This window comes from Micropterus salmoides, unplaced genomic scaffold, assembly GCF_014851395.1.
Source record: "Micropterus salmoides isolate LMB-PRFRI ecotype aquatic unplaced genomic scaffold, ASM1485139v1 Ms_hic_scaffold_18, whole genome shotgun sequence".
NCBI classification, from domain to species: Eukaryota; Metazoa; Chordata; class Actinopteri; order Centrarchiformes; family Centrarchidae; genus Micropterus; species Micropterus salmoides.
In genome coordinates this window covers 31,517,542-31,539,786 of record NW_024040928.1, presented here as the reverse complement: position 1 = coordinate 31,539,786, position 22,245 = coordinate 31,517,542, and the positions used below count along the sequence as shown (strand labels likewise).

Genomic DNA, 22,245 nt, shown 5'->3' with positions numbered 1-22,245 from the left:
TTATTGCAAAGATTCTAGAAAGAATTGTGTCCAAACAGCTGCTCACTGTGCTGGAAAATAACAAATTATTTGAAAAGTTTCAGTCTGGTTTTAGGAAGTACCACAGCACTGAGACTGCCCTGCTTAAAGTCACCAATGACCTTTTAATGTCTGCTGATGAAGGTATGTGCTCAGTCCTGGTACTCCTAGACCTTAGCGCTGCTTTTGAAACCATTGATCACAACATCATGTTAGACAAACTGAGGCACTGGGTGGGGATCTCTGGTACTGCCCTAGAATGGTTTTCATCCTACCTGTCAAATAGGAAATTCTGTGTGTCTGTAAACAACTATGTCTCCTCATTCTGTCCAGTTAAATATGGTGTGCCTCAGGGGTCGGTCTTAGGACCCATTTTGTTTTCCTTGTATCTGCTTCCCCTTGGACATATTATCCATAAACATGGCATTTCTTTTCATATTTATGCTGATGACACACAAATATACTTGCCAGTCAGATCCACAGACCCTGGAATGCTGAGTTCACTTAACAACTGCCTTTGTGAAGTTAAAAAATGGATGTCAAATAATTTCCTCCAGCTGAACTCAGACAAAACAGAAATCCTGGTCATCGGGTCTCAGCAGATGGCAAATCAAATACTGCCATCTGCTGGTTCCCTAGTAAATCACATTAAGCCTGTGGCAAAGAACCTTGGTGTTTGGTTTGATAGTAATTTAAATTTCGAGCAGCACACCACAAAGCTTGTTCAATCATGTTTTTATCAACTTAGAAATATAGCAAAAATTCGATCTATGTTAACTTTTAAGGACACCGAGACCATTTTACACGCCTTCATCTCATCACGCCTGGATTATTGCAACAGCCTTTTCACCTGTTTAACCCAAAAATCTATTGATCGACTCCAGACTGTCCAGAACTCAGCTGCCAGGCTTTTAACCAGAACAAAGAAATATGACCACATTACTCCTATTTTAGCTTCATTACACTGGCTCCCAGTATGTTTTAGAATTGATTTTAAAATTCTATTGATCACTTTTAAAGCTCTTCATGGCCTCTCACCTTGTTATATTTCTGACCTTTTAGTCCCATACGCACCAGCACGTACCTTGAGATCCTCGGGCAGAGGTCTGTTGTCTGTTCCAGAGTCTCGACTGAAAACTAAAGGGGACAGAGCGTTTGCTGTCAGGGCCCCGAGGCTCTGGAACAGCCTGCCCGAGGAAATCAGGTCGGCTGAGTCAGTGAACTCTTTTAAGTCCCTTCTTAAAACATACTTTTATAGGAGAGCCTTTCCCGATCTTATTTGACTTTATTTTATCCCTTTTATTTTATTGTATTTTACTAATTTTATATTAATTTTTCATGCTCTTGTTTTTATTTGTTTTTTATTCTTTACACTTGTTAAAGAACTTTGTAACTTGTTTTTGAAAAGTGCTCTACAAATAAGGATTATTATTATTATAATGACTGTGGTGCAGAAACAGAGACAGTGTTTCACACTCCTGGCTTACATTTTCCATGTTGTCTGTCAGTGGCCAAGTCACAATAACACATGGTTTTACTGAATAATTTAGTAAATATAATTTCTTAATAAATATACCTAAATATACCTCATTTCTTGATTGGCCACTCTCTGCTGTCTCAGAAGAGACACTTTGTGTGCACTGTCAGCCACCGTAGCTGTCCTATGCTCTTTGAAAGGTTAGGGGGCAGTGGTAGATTGGAAAGATTGTTGCAATTCACAACCCTCACCACTAGATGCCACTAAATCTTACACACTGAACCTTCAAAGTCCAGGAGTTTATAACTGAAATAAAATGAATCACTTTATCATTGAGGTGAAAAGGTACCACATGCACATTTAACGAAGTTACGAATTGCAAAATTACACAATATCTCTCATTTAGCTATCAGCTTTTGAGTAAAAAGTTGAGCTTGTTTAAGGCGTGTGCTAATTAATAGTCAAGACAATAAAATGAATACAACTTTCAAAAATACATCTTTTAATGCTCGTTTGATTATGAAGTTAGGGCACATCTGTAAAGTGAACATTTGCTATTCTCAACGCCATTAACAATTAAGTGACCAAGGGAAACTGTGTAGAAAACGTTACAGCTCATGACGCGAAGTAACATATTGTGGAGCTAGCTTGCTTAGTAGCTTACGGAGACGAGTCTTCATCGTCCACAGAGCTACAATGTTACGTGCCTCTTCTTCAGATGCTCCGGTGTTGAGATGTTACAGTTCACAGCCTTTTTGACTGAGTGAAGAGAAAAATGCTCCCACACTGGAGGTTTTAGGTTGTGAAGGTGCTATACCAGAGCTGATGTTGTGTTGTTTTAGTAACGTTACTGTTCACTGTTTACTGTTCCTCTTCATTTGTCCTCTCCATCGTTGAAACTAAACCAGAGTTCTCACATTTCAGGAAAATTTAAAATTGTACAACTTTAAACTTTTAAAACTTTTTCAGGTTGAGTGGCTGTAACCTCTCAGAGAGAGGCTGTAAAGCTCTGTCCTCAGTTCTCAGCATGAAGTCTTCTATTCTGAGAGAGCTGGACCTGTGCAACAACAACCTGCAGGATTCGGGAGTGAAGCTGCTGTCTGCTGGACTCCAGAGTCCACGCTGTACACTGGAAACTCTCAGGTCAGTTATAACCTGTTTCTTTTAAATCCTCCTCATTTCGTTTAAGGTTCCTGTTAGTGAAAATGGTCTGTAGGAGTTTCCTGCTGACTTGATTTTCCAAAACACAGTTCATGATGTTTTCCTGATTCCAGGGATGCTGTTTTAGATTTAGATATTGACATTTTACTTAAAGAAGCAGCTGTAGCAGTTTTTCTGGACATTGAAACAGCATATGACATGCTTTGGAAGGAGGGGTTGTTGATTGCACTTTATGATGTTGTAATCAGAGGAAGAATGTTCAACTGGATTAAGATTTTTTATGTAACAGGGCAATTCAGGTGAAGGTGGGAAGTGAATCATCAGAGGAGCTTGAGGTAGAGAATGGAGCCCCTCAGGGTAGTGTAATAAGCCCAGTTATTTTTAATATACTAGTCAATGGTATGTTTAGAAGAGTGGGGAAAGAATTTAGGTTCTCATTGTTTGCAGATGATGCATCCATCTGGAAGCGAGGGAGGAACCTCTCATATGTTTTTGGCCAAATACAAGCTGCATTGGAGAAAGTAAGTGAACGGGCTGATCATTGAGGCTTTAAAATATCTACAGAAAAAACAAATACATGATATTTGGACATAAGAAGAAAATGCCAACACAGATGTTACAAATATATAATAGGACTAAAAGTGAAAAAAGGAATGTGGATGGATGAAAGGATGACATGGAAAAAGCATATTGAGTTGGTTTCTTTGAAATGTGTGGAAATAATGGTGTGTGGCTGGGTCTGATTGGGGGCTGATCTATGTGAATCTGTGATGATGATATACAGAGCAATGATAAGATCAGCTATGGATTATGGCTGTGTGGTATATGGGTCAGCAGCCCCTTCACTGATTAATCAACTTGATATAGTCCAACCAAAAGACCTTAGAGCGCATAGTGGGGCGTTTTGTGCCCAATCTCGGCTGTATTAATAGAAACAGGGAAGATGCTGTTAGAAATAAGAAGACGTGACCTTGGTTTGAAGTATTTAATGAAACTAAAAGGACAGAATGAAAAACTACCAACAAAAAGCCTGTTGAGGCAGCTCACCTGTTGAGGAGTTGTATGGGAACAGCAAGAAGAGTCAAAACAAACTTTACAGAAAAACTCAAATCTATGGCAGAGGAAATTGGTATTGAGAATTTGAATGTATGTCCGCCAACATGTCGTACAGATATACCTTCATGGTTGATCCCAGATCCCACTGTTGACTTATATTTTATGGAAAGAAACAAAGGAGATAAAAGCCTGGATGTGTCAATCATGGGGAGGCCACCTACAAATCTATACTGACGGGAAATAGGTTGAAATAGGTTATATAAAAGGGTGTAGGATTCCAGACCACATGTCAGTCTTCACAGCTGGTGGCAGTTCTCTGGGCATTAAGGTGGGTTGAAGATAACAAATAGGAGCATTCAGTCATATGTAGCGACTCAGCAGAAACTCTAATTATGATTAAAGATACTAAAACTAAGGCCAGGCCTGATTTACTTGTGTTGTGTAGAATTCACAAAGCAGGTTTCTGTGGGTTCACATGGGTGTGGAGGGTAATGAGGAGGCAGATGAGGTGGCAAAGAAGGCAGAGCAGGAGGAAAGAGTTCAAATGAATTTACAGTATGGGTCACCAGATTACACAGAAATAATAAACAGGTCAGTAAAATCCATTGGAACATGAAAGGAAGGGGAGAACATATTATTCAGTACAAAGAAAAATGTGCTTTTAGATGTAAGAGAAGAGATGCAGTACTTTTTATCCAGCCTGAGGTTTGGGCATTGTGGGCTGAGGAGTGGCTCTGATTGGTAAACATCCTGATGGAAAGTGTGAATGTGATGTGGAGACAAGGAAACGGGGAGCTGGTGACACTGAAACTAACAACCAATTGAGAAAGAAATGGGTAAGATCAAGTTTGCCAAATATTTGAGTAATAGGAGGCTGCTGGTCTTTGCTACAGACCAACTGCAAAGAGATAGGTTTCTCAAAACAGAAACACTTAATGGGGAAAGGATCAGTACTCATATCCCCGGGAATGCAGCAAAGCTTAGAGGTGTTATTTATGATGTTCCTTTGGCAATGACAATGGAGCAAGACTGCAAACACAAAGAAAAGGGGTGAAAACTGATAGCCTGTCAGTAGTCCTGGAGTTTAGAGAGTAAGAATGGGATATCTGAGTTATGATGTAAGAGAGTTTATCCCAGCACCACTTAGATGCTCTTAGAAGCACCACACCAGACTGCTGGACAATGTAAAGGAAAACAAAGATGTGCTAGGTGTGGAGGTGAACATGAATATGGAAAATGTGGTCAGGATACAAAAGTGAAATGCTGTAATTGCGGCGGTGAGCATAGCGGTGCTTTTGGAGGATGCCCTGTTCAAAGGCAAGCTAGAGAGGTGCAGAAATATAAAGTAACTAATCAGGTATCTTATGCTGATGCAGCAAAAAAGTGAAGGAAAGTGAACTATTCAGATCCAGTGTTACACAAGTAGTAAATAAAGCAAGAGTCTGAGAACAGATGAGTAATTGAGGTTTCATCTCCAACACCAAGTGAGAGGCAAGCAGAAATAAATCCATGGATAAAGGATATTAATGAAGATACGCTGATTGTGGGTAAAACCAACTTTGTTGCTTTCATCTGTAAGACTGTAAATGTGGCAATACAGCAGAAGAAAAAAAGTGATAGAATCAAAACAATTGTAGAGGCAGCCATAGAGATACTGGGGATCACAGAAGTTACAGCTGAACTGATTCATAAGATGTTGAACCCGAATAATTATGATGGAGTGTCTCAAGGTGATTAGCTTCATTATGGTATTTCATATCCTCCACTGGAATGCCAGAAGTTTAATTGCAAATGGACAAGAGTTCAAGAAGGTTGTAACTGATCTGGAAGTTAGACCTGATATTATGTGTATACAAAAAACTTGGTTAAGACCACATTTGGATTTTGTCCTACCAGGCTACAGCTCGGTTAGATGTGACAGAATTGGAAAACAAGGTGGAGGATGTGTAACATTTATTTATGAATGTGTAGTAGTAGAAATGTGTAGTCCCAGAGGAAATATCAAAGTAGTCAATTTTTATAATCCGTGAAAGAAATTTATCAATGCAAACATTCCATGAGATCTCAGAAAGTGTTGATAGTAGAGAAATATGGTGTGGAGACTTTAATGCTCACAATACTCTGTGGGGAAGAGACCATACAGGCACTAATGGAGAAGTAGTTGAAGAACTCATCGAGGAGAGATCACTTTCCTGCCTTAATGATGGAAGAGGTAATGTTACAAGAAATTCAGTTTCTTGTATAGATCTTACATTAGTCTCTGTAAATATGAGTAATTTATGTGAATGGAATGTAAAGAACAATACCAACATAGGGAGTGATCACTTTCCAATATTGTGTTCCATGAACTTTGATATGTATGTTCAGGAAGGTTATGTAATAGAGAGATGGTGTTTTCATAACAATTCCGAGAACTTTCAACTGAGTATACTGAAAGAATATCAGTGGAGGGTGATGTAAATAGCTGCGCAGTAGCAGTGACTTCCATGATTATTAGTGCTGCAACAACCTGCATCCCTAAGAGCACAGTGAATGAGAAAATAGTTCCATGGTGAAACGATGAATGTAAAAATGCTATAAAAGACAATCATGCGTTCAGAATTTTAAGAAAGCATTTGAGCCAAGATAACTTGGTTGACTATCAAAGAAAGAGGGCTATGGCACGGAAAATATTTAAGTCATCCAAGAAGAATGCCTGGAGGCAATTCTGCTCCTCCGTTGGTAGAGAAGTTAAATTGGGTGACATTTGGGCAACGATCAAAAAGATGAGTGGGGAAAGAAAATCATTTAAAATCCCAGTGCTGATAGATGGAGAACACCTGGCAATTACAAATAAGGAGAAAGCTGAGCTACTAGGTAAGAAGTTTGCAAGTGTACATAGTGGGAGTCATTTAGATGAAATGCATAAACAACGGAAAAAGGATATTTTAAGAACAAATAGTGGTGTAACTAAGAAAAAAGATAGTGATGTATCGGCACTTCACATGGACTTTTCATTACATTAGTTAAAAATGGTCCTAGAGGAAAGTGGATATACAGCACCAGACAAGATCAACTATGCTATGCTATGTTTAGACAATTACCAAAAGAAGTCTTGGAAATTATACTAAAACTGTTCAATAAGATATGGAGAGAAGGTGTAATGCCTGATAGTTGGAAAAGTGCTCTGATAGTACCGTTTGGTAAACCTGGTAAAGACACAACTAATGCAGGAAACTACAGACCTATAGCCTTAACATCACACTTGTGTAAATGGATGGAAAAGATAATTGTCTGTAGATTGTCATATTATTTAGAGCAAAGAGGGCCGCTAAACAAATACCAAAGTGGATTTCGTAAAGGAAGATCTACGGTAGACGCTTTAGTTAAAGTTAGCAATGAGGCAGAAAAGACGGTTAGTATGAAAGAGGTCATGGCTGTAGTATATTATGATATTGAGAAAGCTTATGATTCAATGTGGAGAGAAGGACTACTGATAAAAATGCATGAAATGGGTATTGGCGGAAGACTATCCAACTGGGTTTTAGACTTCCTGTCTAACTAAATGTTCCGGGTTAAAGTTGGAGATGCTCTGTCGGAGGATTTTGAAATTGAAAATGGTATTCCTCAAGGGAGCGCTATAAGCCCTATTTTGTTTAACATCATGATAAATGATTTTTTTTTAAATGTTGATAGAGATATTGGGTCATCACTTTATGCAGATGATGGGGCTATATGGAAAAGAGGGAAAAACATTGGTTGAAACAAAATGTAAAAAGGTTCTGAATCTCATGAGGTCAGTTTCTGGTTACCAATGGGGAGCAGATAAACAATCACTACTAGATATTTATAGGGCCTTAATACAATCGTGTATTGATTATGATGTATGATTATGGATGTATGGTATATGGAGCAGCAGCCAAGAGTATTTTAGAAAAATTAGACAGAATACAGTTCAGAGCTCTAAGACTCAGCATAGGTGCAGTGAAAATAACCCCTACTGATGCACTGCTGGTAGAAGCTGATGAACTGCCATTATATTTGAGATGTTCTAAGTTGTCTAAGTTCTAAGTTTAGCATATTGGGTCAAGTTAAAAGGATCTGGAGAGGAACAACCTGCAACAAAGGTTCTGTGTGACTGAATATACACAACAACTGAAAGGTAAAGGACTTGGCTGGAATATTAATGCAGTAGCAGAAGAATATGGATTAAATAACATAGAATATGGACCAAATACTGTATGGGGTAATGTTCCTCTGTGGATATTTCCTGTGCCCAATGTGGACTTGAAGCTTCTAGAGAAGAAGAAAGAATGGAGTGAAAGTAATGTGGATAATATTGGATATTTGGTTCAAGATTATGTGAAGAATAATTATTATAATTATATGCTATTATTTACTGACGGATCAAAAGATCCAGGGACTGAACATGTAGGATCAGGAGCATACAAACCTGAGTTTGATGTAGTTATATGTAAAATAATTAATGAATGAAATGGTTGCTATTATTTTAGGGTTACAGTGGATAGAAGAGGTGAGGCCTGAGAGAGCTGTCATTTTTCAGACTCCACTGCAGCCCTGTATAGTTTGAATTCCAAAAAGACAGTAAGAGATGATCTATTGATTGAAATATGTACAATAATGCTGAGAATACAAAGAGCTGGAGTTGATGTGCAATCTGTGTCCCTGCTCATGTTGGTGTTGATGGGAATGAGAAAGCAGACGAGATTGCAAAGACAGCGTTGAAATTAAAAGATGAAATAATGAAAGTTCTCTTTGGAAAAGGAGAGGCCAAATCATTCATTAGAAAAGCAGTGAGTGACGTATGGCAGAAGAAGTGGGACACAGACACTAAATGGAGACACTATTACAGCATACAGAAATCAATTAAGGTGAAGGGTTTCAAAGGGAAATGCAGAAGAGATGAAGTGGTTTTTTCAAGATTAAGGTTTGGACATATGGGGTTAAAATCAACGCTTTATTTAATGACAAATGTGTGTCTGATAAATGTGAGGTTTGTAACGTTCCCGAAAATGTCGAGCATGTCATCATGAAGTGTAGTAAATATGAATCTGAGAGGAACATCTTACGTGACAAGATATATGAATTAGGACGGGGATGGAATTTAGAAGGGATTTTAGGGATGAGTGAGGAAACAAGGGAGTGCTGCAAAGCTCTCTTTAATTTGTTCAAATTTACAGGATTAGACCATAACATATAGTCTGTTTTGTTTGTTTTGTTGAGTTTTGTTTTTGGCTTCACTGAACCTGTGACCTGAAGTACTAACACCTTGATATTACACACTCCGGTACAGTAGGTGGCGGGATGCACCTGAACAAGTTGGTTGCGACCCGCTATAAAACCCAGAGAAGAAGAAGAAGAAGATAGAAGAAGAACTAAGATGTGAATAGAATAACGAGCAGTGGAGGGCAGCAACACGCCATAGATGAATTCACAAGAAGATCAACTGGCCCCCTTCCTGTTTTCAGCGTTTTCCGTGACAAAGTGTTCAAAGTTCAAAGTGTGACTCAATGGTCGTTTCCTCACACTAGTGATGGCGAGACGAAGCTTCATGAAGCATTGAAGCTTTCCATTGAATTGGTTCACTCATGGGCCGAAGCTTCATGAAGCATTGAAGCTTTCCATTGAATTGGTTCACTCATGGGCCGAAGCTTCATGAAGCATTGAAGCTTTCCATTGAATTGGTTCACTCATGGGCCGAAGCTTCATGGTGCTTCATTTGCTCTAGTGTGCCATCAAGTGGACAATACATGTAAAACAGTTAAAGTGATTATAATGGCATCATGGCTTTGGTTTGTAAAGCTTTGAATTGAATAAATTAATGAATGATGTTTGTGATGCCGATACATAAATGATTAACTTACTAATAAGGTGTCTGTCTGTATGATACAATGACAGGGTCAAAAGGGAAAGTGGAAACAAGGGAGAGGGTTATGATGTGAATGTGCTTGTGTTACTTGGTTTATGACTTTAGATAATACAGACATTTCATTCATTTTTATTTAAAATAACTTTTCCACAGTGCTTAGCTTCCGGCGTCTCTTTTTTTTGGAGCTCTAGAAAATTATTATTAGGGTAATATGGGGTAAAAGCCCCCAGTTTAATTCTTACAAAAAACACTTTCTTACTGCCGCTAGTCTTACTCAACTAAAAATTTCCTGTTTCATCACAATCTTTGAAGTTATTTGACCAAAGCAATTCTGACATAAGTAATCAAATGTTTGTCATTTAAAATAAGCTGTAGCTACAATCTAATTGTGTTCAATTAAAATCAAAAATCAAATCAAAAGTCCACAAAATGTTGAGGAGGGTTCATTCCTTTTTGCTGCTCTTTTCGAAACGCACGCCAAACCCAAATCCTGAATCAGTCACGTGGTACAACCGGCTCGCGGGCTGCGAACGTCACCACACACGTCACCAACACAAGCCTCGAGACACGCTTCAAAGCCTCGATACGGAAGGACACTACCGACAAACGTGGCCACTCGTTAAACCGAAACCGAAAGGGAGCTCAGAGTTAATGTCTTTGATGAAATGAACTTTTTATTTTAATCTCGGGGATTAAAAAGTGGATTTAAGTTGGCTCGCGCTTCTCAAGCTGTCTGCTGCAGAGAGCCACAGAAACAGGAGACTGCTTGCAGAAACTAAAGAGGAAGCTGAACTTCCTGGTAAGTTTACTAAACATGTCTGTTTTTGTTGTACTTACCAATGAAACAATCTAGAATAACGCAGCCCTGATCGATCTGAACTCCATTTAGAAAAGAAGCATTTTAAAAGTAGTTTTCTTGTCATCTTGCTGACAGACCTGACAAAGCATGAATTCATATGTTAAACAAATCAGCATCATTATGTAGTTATTTCGGCATCATTTTGATCCGTTTATTACAATTAAACCACAGTAAAGTGTTTATTTTGGGTCCATACCGCTGTAGGAAAGCAGATTAAAGCCCAATATTTGCAGGTTGTCTTTACTCGCTTTAAAAGAGCTGCATTCAATACTACCAATTTCATAAGCCACCTAAAAATAAACACTCACAGTGGTGCTGGAAAAATACAAGTATCTGATTGAGATACTCAATATGAAATGACTCAGATCAGTACCAGGGACAAAAAAACAGGATCAGGACCTGCCTACAAAAAAGGCTTCAAGTCCAAATTCTTTCATCACTTCTCTCTGAAGTCCCTGCATCTGCTCTTCTTCTCTGAAAATGTTGCATTTCTCATGACCTGCTTGGATACCGATTATTTCTGCTTGTAGCTTTATTGTTATATAATAATAAGCTACAATTTTACGTACTAACAAATCCCATCATCTGTTGCAGCTCAGCTCTCTAACGTCTCTGTGGTCCTGAGTCCAAACGCAGAGTAACGGTACAAAAAACTATTTCAGACATGTTGCTGTCACAACGCAACTTCACAAAGTACTTGGAGTATTGATATGCAAGTGTAATACGGTCAGAAACTGGACTACTTCATTTCAGTTCATTGTTCTGAGCCCGGCTTCCTCTTCATTGTTATCCAACTTTCTCTACAATAACACATCTGAGCCCATCGCTCCTCGCCACAGCTGAAACACAAACCTTAAACCTTTGCAGGCAAATCAAGATAGTGTTTAACATTATTCACCCGTTTAAAACCAGCTGAGAAGAAAAGTTCTAAACCTGATAAAACTACCACAGTTAGCACCAGCAGCGACTAATATTTACCTTTGGAGGATCATGAAACTTTCACTAGAATTAATGTCACCAACCTGTGCTGCATGTGACCTGACTCAGAGGTGTGTTCACAACGCTGCTGCAACATAATGTTAAAATAATTTTCCAGACCATTTTAGTTTCTCTTATTTTCCATGAGTTTTCCATGACTGGATAATTGGTCAGCTGTTTTCCAGGACGCGTGGGAACCCTAAATGAGCAGTAATCTCAGGTTTCTGTTTAACTGACACTTTATTGTGTTAAATATGTACAAACACTGCTGATCTAAAAAGAACCAACATATAAATCTGGAGTTTACATTGTATTACAAAATGCAGATAAAAACAAGTTTATTTACAAAAAATAACTTCTACAGAGCTCCGATTGTCATTTAAAAAATAAAGTTTAATTTCATCACAGCTGTTAACCAGCTGCACGAGTTAAAGTCCAGCTGTTTTAAAAAGGTCTCAGGGGGATGAAGCTACTCCCAGCATGCACTGGGTGAGAAGTTGACCTGAAGTGAATTCAGAAGAATCCAACCAGAGGAATCTGTAAATGTCTGATAACCAGGATCAGGATTTAAACCATGATGTTTGTGTGTACTGTAACAAATCTTGACAGTCTAATACATCTGATATATTTTGTGGTCAACATACTGAACCTCTGGGTGAATCTGGGGGCTGTGTAACACATTTTGGGGTCATCAGATCCTGTTTAGGGCTCCAACAAGGTTTCTGTGGACCCTGAATATTTGTGTCATGTTACTGAGAGGAAGGAGAACTAAAGTGTCCTGAGATGTAAAGCTTGTTGTAATGAATGAGTGCAGCTCTCTCAGCATGTTGTTGTGTTTGTGTGAAGGTGTGGGCTCTGCTATGAATCAGTGTGAGGACAGAGAGGAGGGAGTCCCTCCCTCTAAAAGCACTCTGTGTGGGGAACATGACAGCCAGACCAAAGCTCAGAGGTGAGATGAGGATCTCTAACTGTCCAGGACTCAAATCACTCCACCATCATTATTCACTCTCAAAGCTCTGTGTGTGTTGTGTTGAAGCCCAGAGCAGCAGCAGGGACCAGACTCTGCTGGACCTGGACCTGGACCTGGACCTGGACCCAGCTGTGTGTCCATCAAGAGTGACTGGTCTATGGGCAAACCCATTGACTTCAAAGGTGGACACCACTCTGCTGATCAAAGGTCAGCATGTTAAATGTTTGTGTCTCTCCTGAGATGAGGTTTGGTGTCTTTGTTTTGATCACTTCATGTTCTTAACTCTTCACTTTTTTCAAACTGGTCTCACATTTTGCAGATCTTAGTCCAAATATCAAAACCACAGTTAAAATCCACAAACAGCTGGATGCAGGTTTGAGAATGTATAAGAACATTGTCTATGGAGCCTCCTCTTGTCCCTGTTCACTTCAAAGCTGGACATAATGATGCTGAACAAAAGTAAGAATCTTAAATGTTTGTGTTGTTTTGTTGACTCTCCTAAAAAGAGCTCTCAGGTAGGTCTTGGTTCAGCACTGTTTTTTGTTAATTAAAAATAATAATAGACTCTTTATTTATTCCCAGAGGGAAATTCTCATGTCACATCAGCAGCACAGAAATGAACCAGGTTCAAAGAACAGTGCAAAACAAATGTCAAACACATGAGAAAGTAAAAATATTAAAAGTATGAGCATGCCCTTTTGTCTGCTGCTTACTGTAACTGTAAGTCCAGTTAGAGTCCAGTAGGACCTCAGCAGCCTCCTCGTCCGCTGATGTCCACTGAGACACAGCTGGACGAGTAAAACAGCAGCATTTTCTCCTGTCCAGTCTACCCTGCACCCAGCGGTGTTTCCATGGAAAGTGAGCAGATCATACATTTTTATACCAAGATCTGGTATAGGTGTATGAGGATCTGTTTCTACCAGATATAACACAGCACATGTAACACTGTTTGTCATTATATGTTCAAATCATCATATTTCTTCACAGAGTTGATCAGCAGAGCTCAGAGGTTCCCAGTGGTCAGTCTGCCCAGCAGCATCAAACAGACCTGGACTCCATATTTATGGTGTGTAAATGTACAAGCTCAGCTACTACTGCTAATTACAACAGCCACAAAGTAAATAGTGAAGCAGCATTCTGATCCAGTCTCCATGCTGCACTCTGCAGACCAGCAGGCTTTCTGTCTGTCACAGATGATCTGATGTTGACTTCTACCAGTTCAACTTTACATTTTCTTCTGTTCCAGCTGCTCCAGGAAAACATTGGCAGGTTTGTGAAGAACGAGGTGAAGAAGTTCCAGAGAGTTCTGAGTCCAGATTACCCAGCATGCTTAGGGAGGGAGGATGAGGAGGTGTTGGACGGTGAGGAGGAGCAGAGGAGGAGCAGCAGAGAGGCATTTCTGAAGATCACACTGCACTTCCTGAGGAGAATGAAGCAGGAGGAGCTGGCTGAGCGTCTGCAGAGCAGTAAGAGGATTTGAACAGATTTAACATGATGGAAAGAGGAAATGGAGGCAACATGGGAGAAGTTTCCATTTCAAACTCTGCTGTTAATATGATGCACACATTTGGATCAGATCTATGAATTCTTCTGGGCTGAAACTCAGAAACTGTTCACAGCTGATGAGCTGAAGAGATTTCATGGAGGAGGAAAATAAATACCATCTTGATGTCTTAAAGTTTACATTTATCAGATTTACTGCAGCATCCACTTATTAATCACATTTCTTGTTTCTTCATTCAGGAACTGCTGCTGCAGTGTGCCGACGTAAACTCAAGTCTAACCTGAAGAAGAAGTTCCAGTGTGTGTTTGAGGGGATTGCTAAAGCAGGAAACCCAACCCTTCTGAACCAGATCTACACAGAGCTCTACATCACAGAGGGAGGGACTGCAGAGGTCAATGATGAACATGAGGTCAGACAGATTGAAACAGCATCCAGGAAACCAGACAGACCAGAAACAACCATCAGACAAGAAGACATCTTTAAAGCCTCACCTGGAAGAGATGAACCAATCAGAACAGTGATGACAAAGGGAGTGGCTGGCATTGGGAAAACAGTCTTAACACAGAAGTTCACTCTGGACTGGGCTGAAGACAAAGCCAACCAGGACATACAGTTCACATTTCCATTCACTTTCAGAGAGCTGAATGTGCTGAAAGAGAAAAAGTACAGCTTGGTGGAACTTGTTCATCACTTCTTTACTGAAACCAAAGAAGCAGGAATCTGCAGCTTTGAAGAGTTCCAGGTTGTGTTCATCTTTGACGGTCTGGATGAGTGTCGACTTCCTCTGGACTTCCACAACAATGAGGTCCTGACTGATGTTACAGAGTCCACCTCAGTGGATGTGCTGCTGACAAACCTCATCAGGGGGAACCTGCTTCCCTCTGCTCGCCTCTGGATAACCACACGACCTGCAGCAGCCAATCAGATCCCTCCTGAGTGTGTTGACATGGTGACAGAGGTCAGAGGGTTCACTGACCCACAGAAGGAGGAGTACTTCAGGAAGAGGTTCAGAGATGAGGAGCAGGCCAGCAGAATCATCTCCCACATCAAGACATCACGAAGCCTCCACATCATGTGCCACATCCCAGTCTTCTGCTGGATCACTGCTACAGTTCTGGAGGAGGTGTTGGAGACCAGAGAGGGAGGAGAGCTGCCCAAGACCCTAAACTGGGATGTACATCCACTTCCTGGTGGTTCAGTCCAAACTAAAGAACGTCAAGTATGATGGAGGAGCTGAGATGGATCCAAACCTGGAGTCCAGAGAGCAGGAAGATGATTGAGTCTCTGGGAAAACTGGCTTTTGAGCAGCTGCAGAAAGGAAACCTGATCTTCTATGAATCCGACCTGACAGAGTGTGGCATCGATATCAGAGCAGCCTCAGTGTACTCAGGAGTGTTCACACAGATCTTTAAAGAGGAGAGAGGGCTGTACCAGGACAAGGTGTTCTGCTTCGTCCATCTGAGCGTTCAGGAGTTTCTGGCTGCTCTTCATGTCCATCTGACCTTCATCAACTCTGGTGTCAATCTGCTGGCAGAAGAACAAACAACCTCCTTGTGGTCTAAAGTCTTCAGAGACAAACTTAAACTAACACATCTCTACCAGAGTGCTGTGGACAAGGCCTTACAGAGTCCAAATGGACACCTGGACTTGTTCCTCCGCTTCCTCCTGGGTCTCTCACTGCAGACCAATCAGACTCTCCTACGAGGTCTGCTGACACAGACAGGAAGTAGCTCAAAAGACCAATCTGGAAACAGTTGAGTACATCAAGAAGAAGATCAGTGAGAATCTGTCTCCAGAGAGAAGCATCAATCTGTTCCACTGTCTGAATGAACTGAATGATCGTTCTCTAGTGGAGGAGATCCAACAGTCCCTGAGTTCAGGAAGTCTCTCCACAGATAAACTCTCTCCTGCTCAGTGGTCAGCTCTGGGCTTCATCTTACTGTCATCAGAAAAAGATCTGGACGTGTTTGACCTGAAGAAATACTCTGCTTCAGAGGAGGTTCTTCTGAGGCTGCTGCCAGTGGTCAAAGCCTCCAACAAAGTTCTGTAGGTGCATCTATGAATGTGCAAATTCAAAAATGCTTAACTTTATATTTGACAAATAAATCATTTAGTTTGTGTCCATTGCTAATCCCTTTTCAGGTTGAGTGGCTGTAACCTCTCAGAGAGAAGCTGTGAAGCTCTGTCCTCAGCTCTGAGCTCCCAGTCCTCTAGTCTGAGAGAGCTGGACCTGAGTAACAACAACCTGCAGGATTCAGGAGTGAAGCTGCTGTCTGCTGGACTCGAGAGTCCACACTGTACACTGGAAACTCTCAGGTCAGTATTAGGGCTGTTTTGTTTAAATCCACTTCATCTGGTTTTAGGTTCATGTTAGTGAAAATGGTCTGTAGGATTTTCCTGCTGACATGATTTTCTAAAACACAGAGTTTATGATGTTTTCCTGATTCCAGGCTGTCAGGCTGTCTGATCACAGAGGAAGGCTGTGCTTATCTGGCCTCAGCTCTGAGCTCCAACCCCTCCCATCTGAGAGAGCTGGACCTGAGCTACAATCATCCAGGAGAGTCAGGGGTGAAGTTGCTGTCTGCTGGACTGGAGGAGCCACACTGGAGACTGGACACTCTCAGGTTTGGACAGACAGCAAGAGCTCACACACTGCAGGTGTCTCTAATTTCTGTTATTTTATGTCAGTCTACTGGAGTCCATCATCATGAAGGACTTCTTATTCCTCCTCATTCTGTTCAGAGCAGTGAGTAGGCCTGAGATAGGAAACACACGGCTCTCCAGAAGTCTTATCGATTGGAAACCATTAGAAACATCAGAAAGTTGGATGTAAAATCATTCTAATGTGAGACCTGCTTGCAGCATTTCTCTATGGATAGAAGCAGGGGTGGACTGGTAATCTGGCATACCAGGTAAATGCCTTGTGGGCCGACGAAACTTTGGGGCCAGTGTAACATAAATTACTTATTTATTCAACTGTTTTAAAAAATGGGCCAACGGTCGGCCCATAAAGCATGTACCGCAGCACATTGGGTAATTTTCTATACTGACATTGGCCCAATCACATCTCTTACAAACCCCCCCCTCCTCTGCCTTCTGTTTCTTGAGTTGTGGGCCAAATAAAATTAAATTCTGCAGATGGATGCCACCAAATGCGCAAAATAACCGATATGTTAGCAGGAGGAGAGTGGAGGTGAAGCGGTAAGCAGGGAGTTGCTCAGCCTGTAGGGAGTGAGCAGGGAGGGAGGGTCATAGTGTCATTTACACTGGGGACGCTGGGGACATGTCCCCACCACTTTTTGAAGGCATTTGTTAAAAATGTTAATGTTAAGAAATGTTAATTAACAAATGAAAATGCTTTGAGAAAGGTTTATTTGCACTATTCTGAAAACCAGCAATGCAATAAAAACATAGAAGAAACATCTGCGTTGTCCAAAAAAACTAACTTAAGCTAAAAAAGAGCTACAGATTACTGCATTATTCTATTACATTTTTATATTCTGAATCATCACTTGCCAACTGAATTTGTGCTTCCCTTTACATAAATAAAGACATTCCACCATAAATTGGTGCAGAAAATATCCCCAGAATGCAGGAAATTAAGTGTTTAATGATCAAAATAGTATTCAAATATATTCTTGTCTTGTTCTCGTGACCCCAATCTTGTGCAATGTCACATCTCATGGGCAAAGTGTGTCGTCACCCCCCTAATCTGAGCCCTTAAATGTCCCCACCACTGTTCAACACAAAGTGAAGCCCTTGGGTAGGATGTGTGCCATGCTGTAGTGACAGTGATGATGATTACTTCAATTCAGGTTGATGATTATAACATATGAGTACACTGATTCACTTGCACTGGTACACTTATCCATGGCACATACCACTCGGCTTGTTTGTGTACAGTAGGTACACATGTTATATATGGAAGGATGGTGTATCAGTGAGAAGTGTCTCACCAATTTAGGTGAGCCGCCTGAGCCAACAATGCCAGGGCCAATTTTTTTGTCCCAGTCCAGCTCTGGATAGAAGTGTTTGATGGTTCATCTCAACAACTACTAAATTTGTTGAGATTAATGTAGCTGCAGTGATACAAGTCTAACTACATTTCTCAGTAGTGTGGTGGTAGCTTCGTTTTTTTCTGATCAAATGGCTTTTCAACCTCGAAGCTCCTTTATTGATCAAGTACCGTGGTAGCATCCACACACTGGGGTTGGGCCGATAGACGATGCCGTCGGTGATGGCTGATGGCTGGTGAAAGCAGGATTTAATCCCCAAAAACATTATCATTATCATTTTAAAAATACCTGGTTTGCACCTGTCTCTGAATTCTCTTCTCTCCACACTCACACACACCTAACGTTACATCTCTGTCTCTCTCCACCTGTCTGCTCCACTTTCTCCATCAGCAGTGTGTTTTATAAAGTCGCCTAAAACACACAGAACTCGTCTTTTTTCATATTTTCCACCCGTGATCTGTTATCACGGCAGCAGGTGAGCCGCATGCCGGCTTGTTAATGACGTAGCCTATGAAACAACCGAAACCATCTGCACTCTAGTGTCTGCTGTTGCATTACCTGGTCCGTGACTTGTAACGTAATAATGGAGTGCCAAGATTTTTACTGAGTGAAGTCTGTGCGAGTCAAGAGATGCAATAAAATGACTGTTATTATTGTTAATAATAAAATGTACTTCAAAGAACGGAGCACTTCCTGAAGGCTACCATGCCGACCAATCACAGTTCTTGCTGTCTGTCTTTTTTTCTTCCTTTTTAATAATATCAAATAGCAACATATATCACCAATCTTAACATTGCAATGGATACTTCACATTAGGGATAGCGATGTATTTATAGCTAGGGGGTACAATAACAGAACAATACAGCGAAAATAAATAAGGATATCACAGATATCTGTGAAGGTTCTCAGAAGGTTAAAGTCAAGGGCAACTGGACTTGGTTGAAGGATATCACAGACCTTTAAGCGAGTACAGACATTAAGGAGCCTATCTTCAAAGCCTTTCTGTTGGAGGAGAAACAGATTGTTCAAAAATAAAGTTTCTTTCTCAAAGACTATAAATGGGGTTTTTGTTTGTAAATTTGCATTTGTGTTTATGAAATTTAGCCAGAAACAACATAAATTGATTAAGAAATAATGGTCGCAGTGTTACACTAAAAAAGATATTCTGCCAGAACAAGCAGAAACCTGAATATATCTAATCATTAATAAATGTACATACTGTACATCCTGACAAAACATATGTAATGCCGTTTCTGTATGAGTCTCACAGAAGGTACAGTTCTGCATCGCCGCGACATGTTGTTGCATTTTTGGGGAGGTGCAGGTCAGGTTACAGCTTAGATTCGACGTGTAGACACCACAGTCCAAAATTATGATTTTGCTGCATTTAAAAAAGCGCTCTGCTGGAGAACTTTCATCAATGTATCAATCAATTTAGTTTATAGAGAACTTTAAACAGGGTTGGAGTTACGTGGGAGCCAGTGGGAGCTCAGCTCCCATAAGGAGGTCTGAGCTCCCATGGAAGCAGTAAAATCAGCATCTGTTGCGGTCACTAATTCATTCTTCAACAACCATTATTTTGAATCACACAATGTATTTTTATTGTTATTATTCACATTAAAAAGATAAACAGACTTAAATGAACATACTTTCCTAATGAACTAATGTTACGCTGCGCACCGCATGACTGACAGGATGGTTCCACTTCTCCACCATCAACCACTATGGTGCGCAGTATAGATTTGACTGAACAGGTCTGAGACCGCGACCCGCAAACATTTGGTGTACTGGGACTTTTTCAAGTTGCCGGTCCTCTCCTCTGCCCTCTCCACATCAGGTTCTCTGGGCGCTATGCATGGGCGTAAGTTTCATCTCACAGTAGGGGGGGGAAGTAAACATAAAATTTCACGAGAGCAATTTTTGAGGGGGACACAAAAATACAGCCAAAATTGTACTTGTAGGCCTATAGGATGCGTGTACACAGAGAGAAGTCTTACTACTATTTATATATAACACAAAGCAATAGTTGTTTAAATATGACTTAAGTTCATAGGTTCACCACACAGCCGTATTATCATAAATAACTTGAGTCCTCTAGGCTACATAGTAATTTAGGTTTCTTCTGGGATAGAGGATGTTTCTTACACACACATATCTATCTATCTAATACACTGCTCAAAAAATACTAGAAACTAAAATAACACATCCTAGATCTGAATGAAATAATCTCATTAAATACTCCTTTCTTTACATAGTTGAATGTGCTGACAACAAAATCACACAAATTATCAATGCAAATCAAATCTATCAACCCATGGAGGTCTGGATTTGGAGTCACTCAAAATCAAAGTGGAAAACCAAACTACAGGCCGATCCAACTTTGATGTAATGTCCTTAAAACAAGTCAAAATGAGGCTCAGTAGTGTGTGTGGCCTCCACGTGCCTGTATGACCTCCCTACAACGCCTGGGCTCCTGATGAGGTGGCGGATGGTCTCCTGAGGGATCTCCTCCCAGACCTGGACTAAAGCATCCGCCAACTCCTGGACAGTCTGTGGTGCAACGTGGCGTTGGTGGATGAAGCGAGACATGATGTCCCAGATGTGCTCAATTGGATTCAGGTCTGGGGAACGGGCGGGCCGGTCCATAGCATCAATGCCTTCCTCTTGCAGGAACTGCTGACACACTCCAGCCACATGAGGTCTAGCATTGTCTTGCATTAGGAGGAACCCAGGGCCAACCGCACCAGCATATGGTCTCACAAGGGGTCTGAGGATCTCATCTCGGTACCTAATGGCAGTCAGGCTACCTCTGGCGAGCACATGGAGGGCTGTGCGGCCCCCCAAAGAAATGCCACCCCACACCATTACTGACCCACCGCCAAAGCGGTCATGCTGGAGGATGTTGCAGGCAGCAGAACGTTCTCCACGGCGTCTCCAGACTCTGTCACGTCTGTCACATGTGCTCAGTGTGAACCTGCTTTCATCTGTGAAGAGCACAGGGCGCCAGTGGCGAATTTGCCAATCTTGGTGTTCTCTGGCAAATGCCAAACGTCCTGCACGGTGTTGGGCTGTAAGCACAACCCCCACCTGTGGACGTCGGGCCCTCGTACCACCCTCATGGAGTCTGTTTCTGACCGTTTGAGCAGACACATGCACATTTGTGGCCTGCTGGAGGTCATTTTGCAGGGCTCTGGCAGTGCTCCTCCTGCTCCTCCTTGCACAAAGGCGGAGGTAGCGGTCCTGCTGCTGGGTTGTTGCCCTCCTACGGCCTCCTCCACGTCTCCTGATGTACTGGCCTGTCTCCTGGTAGCGCCTCCGTGCTCTGGACACTACGCTGACAGACTCAGCAAACCTTCTTGCCACAGCTCGCATTGATGTGCCATCCTGGATGAGCTGCACTACCTGAGCCACTTGTGTGGGTTGTGTGATTGACTTGGAGTTACATTGTGTTGTTTAAGTGTTCCCTTTATTTTTTTGAGCAGTGTATATGTATATATATATATATTTATATTTCTAAACATTATGTTTTGTCTATTTTACACCAAGTTTGTGATCTTTAGATTGCGTAAATCTCATCTTTGTTAGCACTTTCCAACTAAAAGTTTGACCGGTCTTTCGAAAACTCTCCATATTGAATCATATATCATTTGAAAGTTTTCTACAGCACAACGTTAGCTGGTCCAAATCAAGTCATATTCCTCGCCCTTTAAAGCAGTTGGAGCATCATCATTTTACACACAGGTTTTTTAAAATATCTTATCATCCTTATTTCATGTGGCATTTTATCTGTAAATATAAATAATCCATGAAAAACAATATCTTGATAAACTCTTCTGTAAATGTCTTGAGTCTTATCAATATGCTGGAAAATGGATTTGCCATACACAGACCTGTATGTGTAGCCAACAAAAGCACTTTCGTATGACGGTCACATCACGTACATCAAATCCTTGTGACTTTGCTGCAGGGGAATAAAGACACGAGAGACTGAGTTTACTTTCTATTGTGTCGCCTGAACAAAAAGCTCTTGTGAAAAGGATCAGGGTCCAGTCTGACCACCTCTTCCTCTAGTGAGGAGGAAACTTTGATATGTAGAGCAAGACACTTAACCCTTCGTTGCTCCAGAGGCGTCAACCTCTGACATGTATAGCAATTGTAAGTCTCTTTGGATGAAAGCGTCAGCTAAATGAATAAATGAAAGCAGAAAGTCAAATGTTAACAATAATATATATACAGTGGGGCCAAAAAGTATTTAGTCAGCCACTGATTGTGCAAGTTCTCCTACTTAGAAAGATGAGAGAGGTCTGTAATTTTCATCATAGGTACACTTCAACTAT

At 41.0% G+C, this 22,245-nt stretch overlaps 3 protein-coding genes across 9 annotated transcripts in view; 2 read left to right on the top strand and 1 right to left on the bottom strand.

The window, feature by feature from the left end:
- Positions 1 to 22,245, bottom strand: part of LOC119909376 (NLR family CARD domain-containing protein 3-like) — a 622,129-nt gene that overhangs the window by 475,168 nt on the left and 124,716 nt on the right. The window lies entirely within an intron of this gene.
- LOC119909386 (NACHT, LRR and PYD domains-containing protein 3-like) overlaps positions 1 to 22,245 on the top strand; it is a 239,804-nt gene that overhangs the window by 214,827 nt on the left and 2,732 nt on the right. Inside the window, exons 7-8 of the mRNA XM_038727589.1 lie at positions 16,065 to 16,208; positions 16,343 to 16,516. Coding sequence (XP_038583517.1) covers positions 16,065 to 16,208; positions 16,343 to 16,516 — 318 coding nt within the window. The remainder of the gene's footprint in view (positions 1 to 16,064; positions 16,209 to 16,342; positions 16,517 to 22,245) is intronic.
- Positions 1,765 to 12,307, top strand: LOC119909449 (ribonuclease inhibitor-like). Of its 4 annotated transcripts, XM_038727717.1 has the most exons (4): positions 1,765 to 2,638; positions 2,946 to 3,013; positions 3,104 to 3,177; positions 12,265 to 12,297. In XM_038727717.1, the coding sequence occupies exons 1-4, from the start codon at positions 2,523 to 2,525 to the stop codon at positions 12,280 to 12,282; spliced, it is 276 nt and encodes a 91-aa protein (XP_038583645.1). In that variant the 5' UTR covers positions 1,765 to 2,522; the 3' UTR covers positions 12,283 to 12,297. The 4 variants fall into 4 exon arrangements, 2 of the variants coding, with proteins under 2 accessions (XP_038583645.1, XP_038583644.1); XR_005445433.1 differs by lacking the exon at positions 2,946 to 3,013 and having other exon boundaries at positions 12,265 to 12,307; XM_038727716.1 differs by having other exon boundaries at positions 2,946 to 3,177.

What these genes read in the sequence shown, in the direction of transcription:
- LOC119909449 (XM_038727716.1), top strand. Translation starts at nt 2,523, where the DNA reads ATGAAGTCTTCTATTCTGAGAGAGCTGGACCTGTGCAACAACAACCTG. An exon ending in TGTACACTGGAAACTCTCAG is followed by an intron (nt 2,639 to 2,945) that starts GTCAGTTATAAC and finishes TTTATGTAACAG; the next exon opens with GGCAATTCAGGTGAAGGTGG.